Here is a 16,954-nt window from a genome sequence, read left to right as displayed (position 1 = left end):
GATTTCATGTGTATGACATACTTGTGTAAGGATAAATGTTTTAACGAGTAGAAACCGATAAAGTATGAAAACCCTTGTTAACCTCTTCTGTTTGTCACCTTTCTCTTCTCGATAAATATCTCTCTAAAATAAGTAGATCAGTAGGCATTCACTTGTAACGCAAACCTTTTAGTATTAAACGACTTCACCAGTTCAATCAAGTCTTCTGGTTATTTTTTTATATTCACCTCAAGGAGAATGATTCTCCCGTTCTCAAGATGACAAAACTGAAAGTCTCACTTACTCAAGAATATATATATACTTACGACTGTCTATGCCCTTGACTTTTAGTTCACTGAGATAGAGTTCACTAGTATACGTTTTTAATTTCGGTCAATTTGTGATATAATGCTTAACTCAACTAATGCTAGGACGAAGCATTTGTCCAATGCTTTTTGGTTCTCAGTAGTATCATAACCACAGTTAACCTAAGACGATTATTATTTGCATATTAAACCACTCTTCACAAAACCTCTCCATTAAATATCAGTAATTGTTTAAATTTTAGATTCATTACATTTTTATGATAGTTCGTAATCAGATGTCTTGTACTTAATAATTATTAGAATAGAAATTATCTTAAATAAAATGAGAGAAAATGTGCTGAATATGTACAATATTGAAGTGATAGGTAAAGAATGAATGAGTCAACAAATAGACAAACAAACAAATATAAAATACACAAGTTAAGATAACAACTTGATGAACACCCATATATATATATAATCATGATTTACAGTAGATAACAAATGATAATGATTATATCCTTTCACTATAGTGCATATTTACGAAATATAATTGTTTCCACACGATTTGTGATGGCCTCTGGGAATTTTCGACAGATGTGATGACGATATGTTTATATAATTATGTAAGGAATATATATTTGTGTGATTGCAAAAAAATGAGATGAGTATGTAATGTTATAATAGAGCATATTTTTAACACAGAAGAATGCATACATATATAGACGCAAACGGAGGGAGAATAATCTACACAAATCAAATTTTTATGGTGATCGGAAAGAATATGGACCTAGTAATGAAAATCAGTTTTAATTACACGAAATTATATGTAAAGTGAGAGTAAGTAAACAGTTTATGTGAATAAGTATGCATTTGTCTGAATGAATAACATGAATCACACTTGACTGCATAAACGATCATCGGGATCTATTTGATGTGGATAATGTGGATGCCTTTGAAGATTATCAGTAGCGTCATGATGATTACCATAAGAAATGCATTCCTCTGGTTTGTGATTACGTTTCATAGCGAAGCTTGTCATATCGGTTGATATTTCAACATCATTATTGTTGTTACTCGTATTATTACGACTGTTTTCTAGCATATTATCATTCCTTATATGTGCAGTTGAATAATTCCTATCAGTAGCAGATTGTATACCAGGTGTTTTATATACATCTTGTTCAAACATACTAAATAATTCTGGTTTAATTTTCCCTTTTGAATATTGTTTCTCTGGATAATTACCATTTTGTTGAATACTTGAACCATGACCATTAGTACATACTCCACTGTCACTACTTCCTGTCGCTCCATCATTAATTACGGCTCTTGACCCGGAGAAGTTATTGTCGATATCTTGAAAAGTAACCCGAGTACATGGTCGTCGATATGAAATGTTACGTGAAATATTTGTTGGTGATACTTTGCCCTTATTATGTGAATCAAGTGGTGTTACAGAATTCGGTCTAAAACCATTATTTTGTATGGACTGTTTCGACAACGTTGCTAATGTAGCATATGTTGGTTCTGGGACCATTGGTGAAACTCCATGTCTCTGATTATTTAAATGAGAAGAATTATTAGTAATACCTCTATTTTTACTAGAATTCTGTCCTGAGAACTGTTCATAAGCATCAGAATATGCAATTTCCTGTATTGTTTTACTTCGTGGTAGATTATTTTGCGGAGTTGTATATGCCTGGTGCAGTTCCATCGATGCTTGTTGATTATCATTCAAATAAGTCGAACCAGCAAGGCTAGGTGTTGTAACAGGTCTAAAATATTTGTTGTTACTAATGCAATCATTTCGTTCCTGTTGATTTGCTGTTATGTCTGATTCTTCGGATAAAGTTGGTGGTCCGGATGGTAGAGAAATGAAACGTGAATGTGTATGATATGGATTTGTCATGTCGCCCGATTGATTTTGTGTCTGGTTAGCTAAATCTGGGAAAAATCCATAAAGTGAATCGCCTCCACTACCCGCACCTACCGGTAATCCGTTAACTACATTGTTTGTTTGTTGAACATCACCAGCTGTGCCTACAGGTAAACCTGCAGTTATCACAGTTCCTGGTACAATCCAAGGTGGATAAGAAACATATGGCCATAAATTCGGATAAGCACCATTCACATTCATTTGTATTTGTTGTTGCTGCAGTTCTGGAGATCCAAATGTTTGATTATCACATCCATTAGGGAAAATACCTTTTTGTAGATAACTTTCTCTTTGACCAGTTGAACTGAAGTAATTGTTATTATGTAACAAACGAAATCGCCAAGCAGTTTTAACACTTAAACCAAACCACAGGATAAGCCAACATATCATATACAGTAGTGTTAAGATAGTATCTGCTAACGCGATGTCGAGACCAGTTTTCCAATAACATTTTAATATTGAACCCATTAAACAGATACGAGTTGTTAAAGTCCATACAAAGGTAACAGTCGCTATGATATTCAATCCAACACGAGACCATCTAGTCTGTGTTGACTTCGATGAAGTATTGGTTGTCTCATTAAGTGTATGAACGGAATTAGTTAGTTCTGTACTTGTGGATAATGGAATGCCACGATTGCGTTTTAATGAAGTTGATATTTCACTTCCATTATTTTGCGATTGACCATATGGTAGAGGAGTATTAGATCTTTTAGGAAGCTGACCATTCCGTCGGTTTAACAGAGGTGGATGCCAATGCTTTGTTGTAATCGCAAGTGTAATAGGTAAATTGATGATAGATTCTTGATAATTTGGTTCTAGATTAACCTGTTCACCAATCATAGTTTCAATAGTACCATTAGAATCTGGATTATGATTAGTTGCGTCATAATCTACACCTTTTATTAAATTACCACGGGTAGTTATTTTATTGCTTGAGCATCCATTTATTGATGGAATTTCTCCGGCAATTAACAGCTGAGCATAATTGGTTACAGCTTCTTTAAATTTAGTTTCACCATATGCATAAATAGCCATAAGACAAATAATCACTGCCGGTAGACTAGCTGCACTCAGAAGTACACAATACCATGATGTTATATACTTTAAATTTGTATCAATATTAACAACTAATGATCCACCAGGATCACGTATACCAACTGTATTTAATTTATACAAAACTGCTATTGTTTCAACGTCGACTAATAAGTACACACTAGTCAGTGCTATATACATCGAAAAAAGTAGAGAAAATATACGACTTGTGAAATAAAATGGTGCAGGATAATGGATAGTTAACATAAACAAACTAATTATAAAACAAATATATTCAACACTGATCTCCGATGGAGTAGATGGATAAACATGACTTGGAAATGGTCGTTCATTTTCGTATAGTAATTTGTCATCATTAGATAATGGATTATTTACATTTTGATATGATTTACTTTTTATATGTTGCATAAAAAAGGCAGTGTACTTTTCATTGGCAGACTGACCAAATAATCTGTCCACATTTGATTGAAATACATAACCTTAAGTAAAAAAAAGAAACAGTCACTCGATAAATGAATTTGATCTAACTATATTATAATCTTTTTGACATAATATGGTTTAAAAGAAAATCATTCATCGATTGAGATGATTAGGACATGTTTGAGCATGTCCAAATACTACTAAGTTTATCGGTAATCGAGGTGCTACACATTAGTTCTATTGATCATTGTGATAAGTAATAACCATAATAATCATTTGCTTATAAAGGACTAGATTCGAAAAGAATCCTTGCAAACATTTAAAAAAAGAAGTTTTAACAGATAGAGTTCATCTGGATCAAAAGTTGCAAAGTTATTCCGTTGGTCATAGATGACGGTTGTGGAGTGTCATGAATTGACGGAGGATAGACGTGGCTAGCCATTTACTTTAGGGTTCGGTAAGAGGAAACAAAGATAAAGAAAGTAGGGTAAAATAAATAATGTGAAACTTACCACGCTGGATAATAAAAAACACTATTTAGGTTTAGGGTACTATTGTTTTATTGTCCAGCGTGGTGCGTTCCACACTATTTTCATATTATTTTCTTCATTATCTTTGTTTCCTCGTACCTCTAGTTTCTCTAATTGACCTTTAGCTTTTCCAGTTATAAATGTTCTTAATAAGTATATGTGTGATCAGATTGTTCTAAATGTATTGAGTTAATATATCACGTAGTCCTGACAATTTTTATCTTCTTATTACGCTATCCAAATTTATCTCAGCCTAATTGTGACCAGCCAAGTATTATCATATGCTCTGATGTAATAAACTTGATGCATAGCTGATTATTTCAACCTACACATATTTATAGTTGCCAATTTTAGCACGTTTCATTCGGACTTAAACCACTGTCATATTCGTAGATGAGAAAGTATTTTCACAAATCTACATAAATACATGTTACAAATCGGATTTAAGTACCATATTTTGTTTGGCTCCTTAGTTTAGTCCAACAAATTGTGTTGGTCAGATTAGAAATAACTTTTATTTACAAAATGAAAATGAATAACCTTTTTTTGATAATAAATGAGATTATGTCATTGTTAATAAGTAGGCTGTTTATTTGAAACAGTAGTTAATAGTTAATTTAGTTACCTACCAGCATATACTACAAAATAGGTTGATCTAACAATTATTGACGAATAAGTTATTAGTTGTAATTGATACTTAATTATAAAAAAGTCAATACAAAGAGAGTCAATTTGTACAGAAACTTTGGTCATCAGACCTGTATCTCAATTAATGTTACTACATATTGGAGTAGAGTTATAATCGACAATACGTTTTGTTAGAATTCATTACTTTGAAAGAAAAACCAAGTAATTTTAGACAAAACTGGTTTTCATCCAGAATTATAATCATGTCAATTAACTCATTGAATGGATATTTTTTTAATTTGTCACTCATTAAGTTTATTCTTACCTAAACTCACAAGTAATCACTGTCAAGATATGTAAATCGTTCGACCAGTGAATAGGACTATATTGGTTCCAGATTTTACGGGGGTTGAACAATTTTTCATAAACCATAAATTTGATTAAGTTCTTTGTTTACGATTTGCCACTTAAACTCCAGATAATCTAACTGGAAGTAGGTACTCACTTTTCATTGGCTTATCACGATATGCTGTAATGCCTTATTAATGTTCAGAGTGCGCATCCATGACCACGCCACTGAAGACAGAACCAAGAACTTTCAATCCCGTGCGTTTACACCTAAACTGTAGACTACGAGGCCGAGATCAAGTGGTGTACAAGTTTAACTTCAGTTAATCCATGGTTCTGAGTTCGATCCTTCTCGGCGGAGTCATGAAGGAACAGTTCTGATGAGTCCCATATGGAAACGAAACGGAAATCCCATGTTTTCAAGTTTTCAATAGTTATCTAACTTAAATTAACTTTTAGCCTTAATAAAATTCAACAATTTTCACAAATTCATACTAATCATGTTCGAAGTAACTGTTATTGATGTTTTATAGATCACTGTCATAAGAAATTCATGTAAATAACCAAGAAATACTTCATTTTATTTAGACCAGTTAAACTCCACTGAGAACGTCAAGATTGTGCACTTGTATGAACTTAAATAAACTGATAAGTACAAAGGATAAAGAAAGAACTTCAAGTCAAAATCCACTGAAACAGAAATTATGATTGAATGAAGTTATTTTTTTATATTTTTTCTAACTTAAGATAGAACAAAACAATAGATTTAGTGCAGACTTAATTGGCCAGTTTAAGAGTAAGTAATAACTATACTAATACTACTACTCCTCCTAACTATTATTATTACTTATACCACTATTATTATTACCAATATTGGCAAAGAGTTACTATCCTCACAAGCTCAAAACTATCCACTTTAAACAAAATAAAAGCGAAGGATTGAGAATCTCATTGATTAGTTTAGAATGACGCTGACTATAAAACAAAGGAGTTTTCACAATATTTTACATTATCGTTATCGTTTGTACATAATTACACTTTAATAAATACACAGATTGACAAATCAATTAAAACAATTTAAAGAAACATCTGTTTGTTGAATACTGATAACCTCTGATGGTAAAAATGTATTCTTTCTGTTGAAACTGTATATATTTTAGATCATGTTATAAATAACAATCTTTAAATAATCCCTCTTATATTAATTAACCAAGGAAGGAATATAAAAGAAAAGATAAAATCTGTCAACAATGAGATACTTATATCTACTTATTATAAACTCTTCATTAAGGTAGGTAGTTTGTTAACCTTTGTGACGAACTGATATCTAAAGTTGATACGTTTTACACAGATAGTTCTTCTTAGTTTTCAGTCCCACAGCAGTGCATTGCCACAACCTTTTGCGGAATAGAAGGCAGGATATTTAAGTTTTGCTGAAAATAATGTACATTAACACTAATTGATTTCCGTTCGACCGTATATTAGTTTGTTTCATTTTTGATAATAGGATGTACAGAGACTCTATGATGAAAACTGATCAATGTCTTGTCTATTTGACTAACAACATCGGGGATTGAAATGGATGTAAACATTCAGCTGAAACAATCTTACATGTAAGGTCGGTTAAATTATAAGTGACTTCTAGTAATCCATTTTTCATTGCAACTTTTTAAACAATAGATTATGATTATCTCATTCGGAAACAATTCATATGATAAATTTTATAGTTGAATTCATAAATTTATTGAAGTTAGACCACCATGAGAAACTTGGAAGCACTGGTTGGTCGTTTTTTCCTGGTATGAGACTCCTCAGCAATGCGCATTCACGATCCCGCTTTGCAAGATCCGAACTCAGGACTTATCAATCTCGCGCACGAACGCTTAACCTCTAGACCACTAAGCTGTCATCCAACGGTGTTAATGTCTAACTTCAACCAATCTATCAAATATTATAAAACCAGACCATTATTCAGGAAACAATTCTATAACCTTCAGTTATTAGTTTCATACAATTGATTAAGATTATCATAAATAATTTAATTTCTAAACCAAAAAGTTAAATTTTCAAACTACAATTTTAAAAGTTTACTTTTATTTCCATGGCATTTGTCATTGGTGGTAAATAAAAGGGAAAAAATCACTAGTTTTGTAGATATAAATACAAAAATGTAAGGAATAAAATATTCATCTTATTTCTTACTTCATTTTCTTGCTTATCATAAGTTATAAATGTGTCTACATTGAAAGAAAGAAATTTCTTTACCGCTTAATTTTCTATTTTAGACAACTGAAATAATTGATTATTCTTTTAAAAATTTGCAATGTGGATTTTCAATGTTATTTACATAAATATAAATGAAATAAAAAACATTTAAACAGTTGAGATCATGAGTCAATTGAAGCTAGACCATCATGGAAAACCTAGAAGCACTGGATGGCCGTTTCTTCCTATTGTGGGGCTCCTCAGCAGCGGTAGGTTCTTGGTTCGAACCCTGCGAGGCGGGATTATTTTAAGCATTCCTTGCCATCGTCTCTCAGTGTTTCGGAATGGCAAGAACCAAGCAGACTGCTCGCAAATCAACCAATGTTAAGAAAATTCCCATATTGTTAATTAAAACAACATATATAAACGAACAATATAGGTTCTGCTATTTGTAAGTGACATAGTAGAAGCTATAAGAATTCGAGCTAACAGTTCAAGTCTTTAAATTCATAAGAAACTCGCAGCACCTTTATCTCACCCTTCGCCGTAATAAATGGTTTTATTATTATTTGTTTTTCTTCACCCCCTCCCATCTATTTTTTCCTTAAATATACGCTTCATTGTTCAATTATCTGCACACTTCTTATTACAAAATCTTATAGTTTTTATGAATATTATTTCAGCTTCTATATTTTTTTCACCTCATTGACCTATTTCCCATTATGTAACAACTAGTACAATTGTCTTTACACTATCAATTTGTACTTTTCACTTATTATGTTGGTTTATGTAATCTATTCCACTTTTATCATTGATTCATAAACTACATTGATTGACATTAAAGAGAGGGAATGTATTTATAAAATCCCAGTGAAAGAATTTGAAGTTAATCCAACGTTTCGCCTGGCGATTTGGTCCAAGGTTTAATAATTCCATATATATACTCCTGTATATTAGAGTAAAGCTTGATGAGGATCTAATGGAAAACGATATTGTTCGCTTATGTATGTATAATTCTTTAAGTTTACGAGAAATGATTTAAAAATGAGAGAAAAATCGTCCATAAACGCACAAACTAAACAACTAATCAAAGACAATAGTTTTTATTCTCATGAAGTCTAACAATTTAAAAAAATTAATAATGTGATGAGTTTTAGAGAAAAATAAACAAATTGGACAGAATACAAGAAAACGCCCCCAAATGCCCTGGTACCGCCGAGTGCGGGGAGGGTACACTCTCCCTCTCGAAATGCTCTCACATGGCCACGCGTATATAGCCTCTGCCAGGGAAGTCCTACTCACTGCCTTCTCGTGACGTGGGTGTTGTTTACGAAACTGAGAGGACGAAAAGCGAATGTCCGGCGCTTTAACCAGGTTAGTGGACATGAAGAGTCTACCTAGGAGGGTTAAAAACCCTGATTGCAAACTAATGGTGCACATGGACTCCAGGCTCCTAAGGAAACAGATGCTGTATGGACCAATTGTTGGTGACCGGCTACCATGAGACTGCATCTCCTGACGTTGCTTCACTGCCTCGTGGATTAAACGTTTAGGTCAAAGGCTCGGGATGTGGCCCCCTAAGAAACTCACCCGGACAGCATCCCAGCTCGGGTGCCCAAACTGAACGATTTATGCGGCGTATATCTATTCGTTGCCCTCATGTAACAATGTTTATGTGGATATGAATAAACGGATAAATTTCGAAATTATCCGACACATAGACTGAAAATAACTTAGTTGCTTGAGCTAACATACATATGACCTCTTTATGTCAATCTTAGAAGTTATTAAATTTAAATCCGTATAATAAACTAATTGTTATCTTTTGTTAAAATATGGGCAACACCTTTATTTCATATGATAAGCTTTAAGGTAGGTTAAGTAAATGTATAAAATAATGGTCATACGTGTGTATTATGTATCAGTACATACAAATGTTAATGCATAACCGAATTATGAATATTCACAGAAATTAATAATTTATAGATTATGAATGAATAGTTTTCAGATGATTAAAAAAGTTGCGAGATATCAACTCACTGAAGACAATGGTGTACGGTGGCGCAACTTCGTGGATTGGTTGAAGTTAGACATTAACTCCAATGGATGTCGGCTCAGTGGTCTAGTTGGTTAGGCGCCTAGCGCGAGACTGATAGGTCCCGGGCTTGAATCTCGCCGAGGGCGGGATCGTGGATGCGCACTGCTGAGGAGTCCCATACTAGGACGAGACGGCCGTCCAGTGCTTTCAGGTTTTCCATGGTGGTCTAGTATCAATTGACTCATGATTTCAATCAGTGAGATTAAAAAAGTGTATAGCGAAATTCTCTTCCCTTTTCAATCAAGTGGTCTATGGAAATTGGTTCAATTCAAAGGAAATTCTTGTTAGAGCTTGATATCAGCTAATGAATCATTTGATTTATAGATATAAACCACTGTATAATAACTCAGTGACTTGAAGGTTTACCTTTGATTACAAGGTCTGAACTTTCTTCTTTCGATCCCTGCCACGGTTTGCTGATACTCATTATTTGGAAGTTCTATAGTCAGAAGAACTGCATAAACAGCCTTTCCTATTTTGTAATACATATTCAGGTAAATTAAATTCTTTATAAACATTAAAAGTTGAACAATCACTATATATCTCCTATGTTGGATAGAATATAATAACCATGAGATGTATAATACCTACATCCATTTTTATGTACGACTTACAATTTATATTTCTGTTGAATTCTTGCACAAAGTAAGAAAGATACTTTTTAGTAATTCACAATTAATGTAAACTTTTAATAGGTGGTTTTTAAAACTTTTACTTAATTTTTAAGTAAAGATAACTTACTTTCAGTATAGATACTAACAATCTACTATTGAAATCAAATCTTATTGTCCAAATGGTTATAAATCAATTACTTCTCCATCTCTAATTATAACTTTTGAATTGAGTTACTCAGTAATTATTAATTTTAAGAAATTTTTATAAAAAGACCAGTCTATTGTAAGTTTTACGCGTTATGCTTCATGATATTCAATGCACATATTTTATCGATAATAATGTTACATTTTAAAAGAAAAAGTCTTAGTTAAATTCAAAGAAAGACAAGAAAAATGTCATCAACTTATATTTAAGCGGAATGTAGTTGCATTTCCGTAGAACAAAAACATAATATCAAGTGATAAATACACTAAGATATCTTATGATGGAGATATATCATTCTTTTTTTTTAAAAATGTTAACAAATAGAGAAACAAAACAAAAATCACAACATCATAACCAGCTAACTAACATGAAACAAACTTAATACTAGTTACCGTGGTAGCAGAAAATTATTCACAGTTCATATTTGTCAAGTTATTCAAATCTCTAATTTATTTCAATTAGTTTCGGTATACATAACAAAGTAACCTTATTGATATTGATAGTATATGAATCTATTTTGAACATTATGAAAGACTATTCTATACGTAACAATGATGATGATTATTAGATAAAATAATTACTAAATTTAGTATTGTACAACAGATCTTCCCTTAAAAAATAAGTCAGTCATTGTACAAGTGAAAATTTAATCTTGATTATTTATGAGAAACTTCAAATAAAATTATACATAGGAAATGTCAATTGTTTTAAATGAACAAAAGAATCCTAAAAGAAAACAAAACAAAGTTATTTATTATGTTTAGTAGTAGATTCATTGAGATGGTGGAGGAGATTTGTATCTCAGATGGATGATTTCGATGGAGTTTTGTTCTCTGAGCTGGATGGTTTGGTTGTGGAGCTTTCACCGTTCCTCTGAATGACATCACCAGCACAGACTTCAGATAGAAGTGAAGTGTTCGAATTTCTCCATATGCGTTTCACAGCTTGTTCTATACACCTCGTCGTTCAGAAGAACGATGAAAGCTCCACGACCGAACCATCCAGCTCAGAGAACAAAACTCCATCAGTAGATTCATTAATCCTCATTCATGAAAATCAGGTCAAAAGAGAAAGAATACTATTTTGTAAAATTTCAATGAATTCAATGTTTCGTTCAATAATCTGGTCTAAGCTTTTTCAAGAAATTATAATCAAACATCAAAATGACCAAATATAAATAAGTATATGGTTCTTCGGTTAATTGTCTAATAAATACATTATCCAATGAAGTTAACAATGTTTGATGTACGTATTTCCTGTAGTGTGTATGATACATGTTGTGTGAAGTTTATTTATACATATGTAAGTCTATAAGAAATTAAGCTTGTTGAAACAGTCTAGTTATTTAAATACTTTCATGATTATCACAATTTTCTTTACGCCTATTAAATTAAATCAATAAATAATGAACATAATAATTGAATCCATGAGTCAATTAAAGCTAGACCACCATGGAAAACCTGGAGGTATCAGATAGCCGTTTCATCCTAGTATGGAATTCCTCAGCAGTGTGCATCCACAATCTCACCTCACGAGATTTCAACCCAAGGTCTATCGGTCTAGCTTTAATTGACTCATGAATTCAATTAATAAATTACTACAATCTCCACAAAACCCTTTTCAAATAGTGAACAGTAAAAGTATCTATAGTTTTTTTTCTCTTGAATTTGTCATTCTAAAAATTTATAGATTCTTTTCATTAGAACCTCAATAAACGAGTTGAAAGTTCGTACAAAAAGTATTTCAGTATCTAGTTCAACAGAAATCTTGTTGATAGAAATTCAACTGTAAAATCAATTAGTTAAGATATGACTACTTAAACTACTGATGAATAATTTAAATGAAAGCATGTCATTTATTTTATGTATGATGTATATAAGGAAATGAATTAGATGAGAAAGCTATCATCACATGCTTATTATTTTTTAAACAACCTATTATGTCATTGATAATGAAATTTATAATTTTCTCTAAAATTTGTAGATACTTCCAGAAAGAACTTAATATTGTATATTGTTGAGGTGTTGTTAGAAATATGAATTCGTCCATAAGCAGTATGCCAAAATGAAGATGAAGAACACATCTTCTACCCTAAAGGTACGTTTGTGTAATAATTGAATTTTTTTATATTCCACATTAAACAGTTTGATTCAATGTTTTCAAGACTGTCAAATTTGTTACTATTAGAATGAGACAAAACAATGTGAGTATTTTAGGGGATTTATGAAGATTTTTGAATTTTATAATGATCTTATTCATAAATTACTAATAACTAAGAAGAACTGGGTAACTTGTTCGGCATGGTATGCAACTCCCTATCATCTAAACGGCCATGATTCCATCAGGGATCAAATGTAGGACATTCAGATCTCATGGCGAACTCTTGACTTGCAAACCATCCATTTGTTTACATATCTCACTCCAATCAGGTTATTATATTAGCTCAATCGTCTTCCAGTGTACTTGATGGATAACTGTTTCACACGACATCGTTGAATTCTGCTTGTAACTGCTTCTCACTATAATTCCACGCGAAATTTCTCTAAATTAGTCGCTAGTGAGGACATGATCATTACCAGTATGAGAGTTTGTGAAAATTGTTGAATTTCTTAGATTACATCACAAACTGAGTAATATAACAGGGCGATACAACTGTTCAGTGCTTCCTGATTTTCAATAATTGTTTAACTAAGATTAATCCGTGACGTAAACTAGGGAAATCAATATGATTTTTGAAATTACGAATGGCAGTACAACAGCGGAAATTTTTCTTGTCAATAACTCATACATGTTATACTACTTAGATTTTAACTTAGTCAATAAATTGTTATTATTATTATCATCTTAATGATATCTGATCAGTATAACAAGGATGAAACCTTCTGTATTAATATAAAGGATTATGATCATTCAGAATATAGGAAAATTTAAAGAATAATTTAATTTTTACACAAGTTATTGATCTTAGATCTGATCTAATCAACATTTGTCACTGTATACCTCTACTTCAGGAAATAATAATAAAACAGAAATGAACATAAAGAATATTCAGATGTCAGAAATTTTATTCACGTTTTTATGAAAATAAATTCAACATAACTTAAATTTTAATTATTGAATTCATGAGTCGATGTAAACTAGACTGCCACTGAAAACCTGAAATTACTGGACGACTGTTTTGTCCTAGTATGGAACTCTTCAGCACGCGGGATTCGAACCCAGGACCTTCGGTCTCGCGCGTGAACGCTTAACCTCTAGACCACTGAACTATCATCCAACGGTGTTAATATCTAACTTACATCGATCCATGAATGGCTATGCAACCATTCATCCAGGTTTTCAATGATGATCTAGCTTACATAGACTCATGAATCCAACTACTAAAATTACTACAATCTTCACAAACTTCATTCTGATCATAATTTAAATTTTATAAAATTTTAATCAAATAAGCAAGACGATATTTTAACTTAATTTATTTATTAATAATGAACAGTTGACTAGATTAATTACACATTATAATGACCAGCAGATTACTTGACAACATTAATTGACCTTTGTATTTTAAATAGTTAGCAATGAATGACCCTGTCCATATTATGCTTTTATGTATATGTATATATAAATGAATGAGTCGATTGAAGTAAATACACAACTGATTACAAATATATAGTTAACTCATATTGAATTTTTATTAGATTTTAACTACTTACAAATATGATTATGAATAAGGGTTGTAATCTATATTTTATTATAAATTCAATGAAGTGAATGATTCATTCATCTATTCTTCTTATAAGTAATACCCTGCATAAAATGAATACAAATTATATTTTAGAAGAAAAAAGAATGATTTGTGGACAAGTAGTATTATGCATTTTATTACAAAACAAAAACATATTCATATATACACCCTTATAAAAATGAATAGACTAATCATTAATCAACTTGGATTGAACAATTCAATCATCTAATCTATTTTACTATTAGATTATATGTTAATTTACGTTAGAGTAAATGCTTTATTTGAAATATAAAAATTACATACAAACAAACAAATAAAATACCGAACTCGTAGATTAGTAGTTAGGAGTATTTGTTTGAAGGTAAGATTTCGTTTCATGAATTGACGAAAGTTGAGAAATTGTTTCGTTCGAAACTTCTTTCAGGTTCGAACGAACAACATTCAAGTTTTTTCATGAAAATCTCAATACCATTTAATCACTCAGTTTAGACTTTTCCACTTATAGGAACATGACATGATCTGCATTTGATGCCACTGGATGCTAGTTCATAATGAAAAAAAGTCATATTGTGATTATATGAAATCTCAACATAAATCTCCCTCTTTTCTAAAAATAAAACTATTTGTTGTTGGAAAGGGAATAGACATTGAAATTGAACTTGAAACATTTTTTATCTACCAATTAAAAATGTCTAGGTCTATTAAGAATCATGAGAGGAGTAATCGAACAATGCAACCAAGGGTCAATGAACATGTGCCTAGATGGCTTCAAAATCAATGTGTGTCAAATGATCAGATCAATGTGGGAGGTAGAAAACCAGGTTCATCGATAGCGAAACAAATAATTGATACAGTTTTTAGAACGTTGTATAGAAATTGTCAAGGATGAATTCTTAAGTTTATTGAAGCCTTGGCTATTCATAAATTTAAGCCCCCTTATGTTTATAAAAATGTTTAATGATAATCAGTAAATTTATCAAGTAAACAATACATATCAAATAAAAGTCCCAGTACATTATATTCTGCACAGTCAACTGAATAAATAAAAAACACATTAGAAGGGGATTCATTCATCGAATTTTTCTTTACTTTTAATAATGAGAACAATTCTACTATTTTTCAGACTTGAATTAAATCTACCATGATATAAAAGTTATAGATGGTATTTTCGGATTACTAAAATGATAATTTCATTCCAGTTGGCCAATAAATATTTGATCAATGTGTTATTTAATAAAAAAATACGAATAAAGGGAAGAAATACTTCTTTACCAATAGTTTTTTTATTGAAATCATGGAACGATCTAAGTTGGGCTATTATTAGAAATTTAGAAGCATTAGATGGCCATTCTGTCTTAGCATGAGTCTTTTCATCATTCCTCATCAATGAGTTTGCATACAAGAATCGAATCCAGGACCTTCGATCTGGTGCGATAACGCTTAATCTGCAAACCACTAAGCCGGAGTCCAATGATGTTAATGTCTAACCTCAATCAACGAGATAGTAGGGTAATATCATGGATTGATTGTGGTTAGACATTAACACCGTTGGATGCCGGCCCAGTGGTCTAGAAGTGAAGCGTGCTGAGTTCGACTCTCAAGTAAGAAGTAATTAATGGATACTGTCGAGATGTCCCACTCTGGGACGAAACAGTCATATGGAACTCCCAGGATCTCATTAATGGTTTAACTTAGATCGTTTTATGATTTCAGTAACATTCATCAATCTCTCTAACTTCACACTGGTAAGAAAATAGTTTTTCATCATGACTTTACACTAATATTTATCTGTATGACAATAATAATAAAGGATACCAGTTAGGTTGAGAAGTGTTGAATAATAGTTCCAGTTTAAGAGTCTATGAAAGTAATTGTGAATCCTTAAATCCTTAAATGGAGTCGATGAAGTGATAAACATCCAAAGATATTAATAAACAAATTAGAATATCTGTTTGAAGGGTTGATAATAATAAAGTTTAATAGTTCAATTCATGAGTCAATTAAAGTTGAACCACCATGGAAAACCTAGAAGCACTGGACAGCTGTTTCGTATTGACGATGACACTGAATGAAACAAGTTTGGTGCTTATATGGGCCATTATGCGGGCAATCAATTTGACTTTGAAGAAGAACAATATTCTTAAAGAAAGTTACAAATCTTTATAAACTCAGTATGGTTAAGAAGATTAAGATCACCCCAAAAATATGGTATGTTTGTGGATTATATATCTTTCAATGACCTGTATACTAGTCGAGATATTTCGTATGTCAATTAAAAAGAATTAAGGAAAAATCAATCAATTCCAATAATTTGCAATGGAGAAAGTAATTGAAAAGCAAATTAAGAAAAAAATATAATCGTCATACTTTGTCCTTGACTCTTATAATGAAAATAAAATGAATCAGAACATAATAAGGAATGATAATAAAAAAACCTTTTGAATATATGTTGAAGCTTCTGTGGCTGAGTCCATTCGTAACATGTTAGACTTTTAATATATGCATCTTACTCAGAACTCTTGTTTATTTATCTATTCATTGAGTGAATGAGTGATTTATATCAGAGAGCAATTTCATCAAAAGTTTCAGTCCTGCAATTATGTGATCTGAACATGTCCACTGTGGTGTAAAAGGCATGGACAAAAAAACATAAATTTTATGGAAGTCTGGAGCTGAAATGAAATTATTTTTGAAAATTACACTCTATAATACAGGACTTACTAATTCAGTGGAATAATGATCGGCGTTTCTGAAAACGATATACGTCTTGAGTAATGGAAACGTTTCGTATAAACTTAGTCGCTCTAGTGAGTTTAAGTGTAATCTACTGGCAATCACTATCCAAAGTTTCTAATTCAGGATGGTGAGATATACCTAATAGGG

General features: G+C 31.7%; 1 protein-coding gene across 1 annotated transcript in view; it reads right to left on the bottom strand.

The window, feature by feature from the left end:
- Positions 1-534: 534 nt before the first annotated feature.
- Positions 535-16,954, bottom strand: part of MS3_00006515 (uncharacterized protein) — a gene marked incomplete at its 5' end in the record, with an annotated part of 36,607 nt that continues 20,187 nt past the window's right edge. The window contains one exon of the mRNA XM_012944610.2: positions 535-3,758. Within this exon, the coding sequence (XP_012800064.2) occupies positions 1,180-3,758 (2,579 nt within the window). The 3' untranslated portion in view covers positions 535-1,179. The remainder of the gene's footprint in view (positions 3,759-16,954) is intronic.

This window comes from Schistosoma haematobium, chromosome 2 (genome assembly GCF_000699445.3).
Source record: "Schistosoma haematobium chromosome 2, whole genome shotgun sequence".
In the NCBI taxonomy this organism is placed as follows: domain Eukaryota; kingdom Metazoa; phylum Platyhelminthes; class Trematoda; order Strigeidida; family Schistosomatidae; genus Schistosoma; species Schistosoma haematobium.
This window is presented reverse-complemented; position numbering and strand designations above follow the sequence as displayed.